Below are 4751 nucleotides of genomic sequence, written 5' to 3' on the forward strand. Positions count from 1 at the left end.
GGCGAAGGCTTGACCTGCTCTACTCTGCCTTTCTCTGCTGCTGATTGGCTTAGCCCGACAAACACTGACCAATGTGGCCCCTCGCTCATAAATGTAACCAATCCAATCGCTGGAGGCAACGGGTATTAGCCAATCAGAGGGAGAGTAGGGCGGGTAACTCTTTCGCCACCGGATAGCTAATGACCGCGTGCTTATGTTGTTATGGCAACAGGTGTTTGAGTTTAAACGTTGAGTGTGCTAACGCTAGCTTCTCGGGACGACAGGAACATTGTCCGTCTCTCCGTGTGATTTAAGCACCGATGGTGAGCCAAGTGTACTTTGAATCAGTTCGGCACAAATGTGTGGGTTCACCGTGAGCCAACTTTAGTAAATAGCTAACGTTAGCTGTTTGGCTAGCTGTAGGCGTTAGCTGTTAGCAAACATCACCTAACGGCTAACAGCTGGCTGATGTATAAATTAAAGTTTGTGCTCCACATGTGATATTTTGATATCATGAGAGGCGCGGATTGATGTCCGCTGCTTCCCCACAATAACAATGGTAAAGAAATAAGTTGCGTTTCTTGAAGTAGTATTAACCCGTTTCTAATATGTTGCCTTTTGTGCAGCCACCCAAAAAGAAAGACTCAAGTAAGAAGCCTCCTGCAAAGGCAAAGACGCCCGTTCTGATAGATGGCCTCACAAAGGAGGAGATGTCCAAGGAGCAGGTCAGAGCTGAAGTCTGGTGTGTGCTTGGAAGTGTGAAGTGATGCTTGAGTATCAGACTGTGGAGGAGGGAAATGTTTTCTGCTCAAATACCCCTTTTCCACACTCATGGGCTGGCTTTGTTTGGTTTGACTCAGCACCTCAACACAGCATGGCAGGGATTTGAGCCATATTACAACAGGGCAACCTGCTTGAAGGTGTGTCTTAAACTGATTATGGCTTGTATTGAGAGATAACATTTAAAAGTAGTGGGAGGATCCTCTGCTTTTTGCTGCAAGTGCTTTTCCGTCACACAACAGGCAGGTAAAAGAAATGTACCTGTACTAAATGAGCTTTTTGCAGATGTGCCTTAAGAGCCTGTTGTCCGCAGCTCTTCATCTAACATCTCGCTGTGACTATTTCTCCTTGCTAGCTTCCTCCCTGCGGTATTAGTAGACTTGTTTTTATTGAGGAAAAGCTGCCAACAAAGTTCTGCTGAGTAATAAACAAATTTAATTTCCTATAATTCTTCGCATTAAAAGTTCACCCTAATTTTGTCATGCAAAAGCAGCAAAAAAAATAATAATAAATAATAAAATACATGAAGTGCTGAAAACAGTAAAAAAGTATGGATTTTATAATTCTAAATAAATAATTATAATGATGAGAAACACAGTTTTCTGGGCATTTCCCCCTATGTTTTCAGGTCCTTTTTTGTCACCCTTTACCAATTTCTTGCAATTTGTGTGACATGTCTTGCCTAGTTGCTCATTGCCTTTCCGCCCACATTTTCAATAGAACTTTAACCATTTTTTTCTGATTTCAAAGGGCTAAATAGCTTTTGAAAAGCATCTGAATGCAGCGCAAGAAAATTGATGTTGATCCAGGTTTTAAGGGGTTGAAGAACTTCAGTAAAGTAGCATTAAAATCCCATTGAGCTGGGGACTCCCAAGAGATAGGTTTACACCCATGGCCAGACAACCCTGAAGATGTAATCAGGATTATTTTCTCTGACTTTCCTCCAGAGCTACAGACAACATTATGATTTAACAAGCTGAGTAGTGTCCCCTGTGAACAGTAAACCAGACTTTGACATGGACAATGGGTAGAGTGTCCCATTAGCATAAATGAGATAATAAACTATAATGTCATCTACACAGTCTGACTCAGATCTGCCCACACAAAAATACGATTTTGTATTTCAGATGGAAGAGCACATTGTGCGCCTGCGAGAGGAGCTGGACCGAGAGAGGGAGGAGAGAAACTACTTTCAGCTGGAGAGGGACAAGGTCAACACTTTTTTTGAGATCACAGAACGAAAACTGGAGGAGGCCGAGGCTGAACTAAAAAACATTGACAAGGACATAGAAGAGGATGAGGGGCGCCATCAAGTAGAGGTCAAGGTGAGGTTATTATACAGATGTACTGTACCCAGTACACAGTCAAAGTGCACCTCAAATTACACAAACTCAAGTCTGTGTTTTATGCTAGAACAGCATAACAGCAGTGAATAGATGCAAGCTTTTTTGATTCACAACCAGTGTGTCATTTTCTTTCCTCAGTAACCCACCATCTATTGTGCGTCAGTCATTTCTTTAGTGGCATGTGCATGTAGTCCTCTCGGCCGTAAAAATTAGGAGAAATCATCACATTTTGAGGATGCTAGAACCAATTTGTCATTTGTTTAAGTGAAAATGATTTGTGGACAGATTTGGCTGGCTGAATCATTTTGTGCTGTACATTTGATTGTCTTTTCCCTGTTAGGTGTATAAGCAAAAGATGAAGCACCTCCTGTGTGAACACCAAAACACAGTCTCTGAGCTGAGAGCAGATGGTTTAGTCTCCACTCAGATGGTGCAGAACAAACAAGAACAGTTAGAGACCGAGCTTCAAAAGGACATGAGGGACATCATGGTCAACACGCAAAAGCTTGACATCAAAGACCACATCAAGGAGCTCAAACTGGTTTGTAGTATTTAATTTCTACACGTAATGATCTGTGGATTTACCGTTTTGCGTTACTCTGTTATTTTTCAGCAAGCATCAATGCTACAAACAACAGTTTGGTTGTTGTCCCAACAGAAGCATAATGAAGAAATGACTAAAACCAGGATCAGCTTGGAGAAGCAACTTGCAGGTAAAAAAAAATCTAATTTTGAATTGAATTTAACATCCAGCGCTGACTAACGGGAGCCATGATTTTGTGTTGCTGTTTGAGTAGAAAATGAAGCCATGTGTCAGAAAAGGATGGAGTTGCTGCAACAAGAGCTAGACAACCAGAGGAAAATTGTGATCAGCGACAGAGAGCTTTGTCAGAACAGCCATGACAACAAATGTATAGAAGACTTCAACAAAACTATCAGTGATTTTAAGGAACATTCTCAACATGGCGTTCAACAGCATTTGGATAAGAACAAATCTCTCCAGGTATAAGTTCACACTTTCTGCATCCTTGTCAGGCTAAAACCAAGGAAATTTCAGATATTTGTTTTGGGCCAGCAACTCAATCATTTCATCATTGATTAGTTTGATTATTTTTTACAATTACTTGATACAGTGTTTAGTCAAGAAAGTGGGAAAAATTAAACGCTTGGTTTGATTGTTAATATATTTTTTCCCTAATTCAAAATAAAGAAAACACAGAAAAGTCTTTACATTTATAGAAGTTGTAGCCTGATAATGTTTGACATTTTCCTTCAGAAACAAAATTGTTGATAGTTCATTTTCTGTTATTTTACTAATTGTTGCAGCAGTTCTGACCAAGTTGTGTTTCATTGGCTTTTCTTAGAAAGAATTTGAAGAGATGAAGTTGAAAACGGAGGAGAAGAAAAGCAACCTGGCACGTGTTCAGGAGGAAAACGAATGTCTTGCTGAGCGTCTCATGAAAGTCGCAAAGGAAAGCACAGATATTGAGAAAAAATTACAAAAATGCTACAGATCTAAAAAGGTAGTGGGTGTTTACTGTTGCAACTTTGTGCACTTATTTCTTACCACTGCCTTAACTGGTGCTCACATAGCATGTGTCTTGGTAACTGCAGTGGCGTTTTTTACATAGGCACAAAGTTAATTTGTGACACTGTTTTTGACAGTACAACAAAGAAAATACTAAACAAAAGGAGCAGGATGAATTGAAATTGGATCATGAGAACCTGGAGCAGAAATTCAGAAAGGTAAAAGCTTAAATGGAGTTGCAATGTGTATTGTCACCCAAACGTTAGCTTGATTCTCATGCATCTTAAATGTGTTGTGTAGTGGGTATTTATGTCAATGGTTTTGCATGTTTTTAATGTGTGTGCGTGCACATGTCACACAGGTTCAGCAGGAAAGGGATGAGCTGTACGAGACGTTCACTGAGAATATTCAGAAGGTTCAGCAGAAAGCAGGTCTGAAGAGCATGCAGCTGGAAGATAGACTGAAAAGCCTGACAGACCGCCTGGAGAAGACACAGGCTCAAATCTCCTCAGTGCTTTCTGCCTCTAACATGGACCACACTGCCCTCGATGGGGTCACTCACAAAACCGAGGTAAATTTTCTTTAAATAGTGTGTATTTTATTCACATTGCTGTACTGCATGTATAAGAACATAAGATAAACAGGTTTTTGCTCGTAGGTAAAACTAGACTCCAGTAATAATACCATCAAGACCCTGCAGAATAAAAAAGCTCAGATCTCTCAGGTTAGTCATTTATTTTATGAAAATGTCATGCATTTATCTAACTAATGATGATATTCAATAATGTTTTGGTCATATATTCATACATATGTGTGTCTGATAGGCCCGAATGGATTTGCTGCTGTTTTTCGAAGCAAAGCAAAGGGCTCTTGGTGTCCCTGTGGAGGAACTCTGTGTAAAGAAAACCCTTTGAGAAAGGCCTTGCTGGGAAAAGACTGTAAAAGGACTTTAGGGTTTCCTTGTTGTAAAGGGAAGTAATGTGTGATGTTCTCCTTTTTTTGAAGAAGGATTTTTAAATAAATTATTATTAAAAAGTGCAAGTGAAATAAAATGTTCAGGTTCTAATTCCAGTAAACTATGGCAAAGACTGACTTATTATTTAAGGTATTTATGATTT

General features: G+C 39.8%; 1 protein-coding gene across 1 annotated transcript; it reads left to right on the plus strand.

Moving 5' to 3' along the window:
* The first annotated feature begins 192 nt into the window (after positions 1–192).
* LOC121945383 (dynein regulatory complex subunit 4-like) lies at positions 193–4751 on the plus strand. Its single transcript, XM_042489532.1, has 11 exons — positions 193–302; positions 606–704; positions 1887–2084; positions 2446–2646; positions 2764–2818; positions 2903–3108; positions 3470–3628; positions 3771–3851; positions 3995–4204; positions 4292–4357; positions 4458–4751. The coding sequence occupies exons 1-11, from the start codon at positions 300–302 to the stop codon at positions 4545–4547; spliced, it is 1368 nt and encodes a 455-aa protein (XP_042345466.1). The 5' UTR covers positions 193–299; the 3' UTR covers positions 4548–4751.

The sequence above is a fragment of the Plectropomus leopardus genome, chromosome 1 (genome assembly GCF_008729295.1).
Source record: "Plectropomus leopardus isolate mb chromosome 1, YSFRI_Pleo_2.0, whole genome shotgun sequence".
Lineage (NCBI taxonomy): Eukaryota > Metazoa > Chordata > Actinopteri > Perciformes > Serranidae > Plectropomus > Plectropomus leopardus.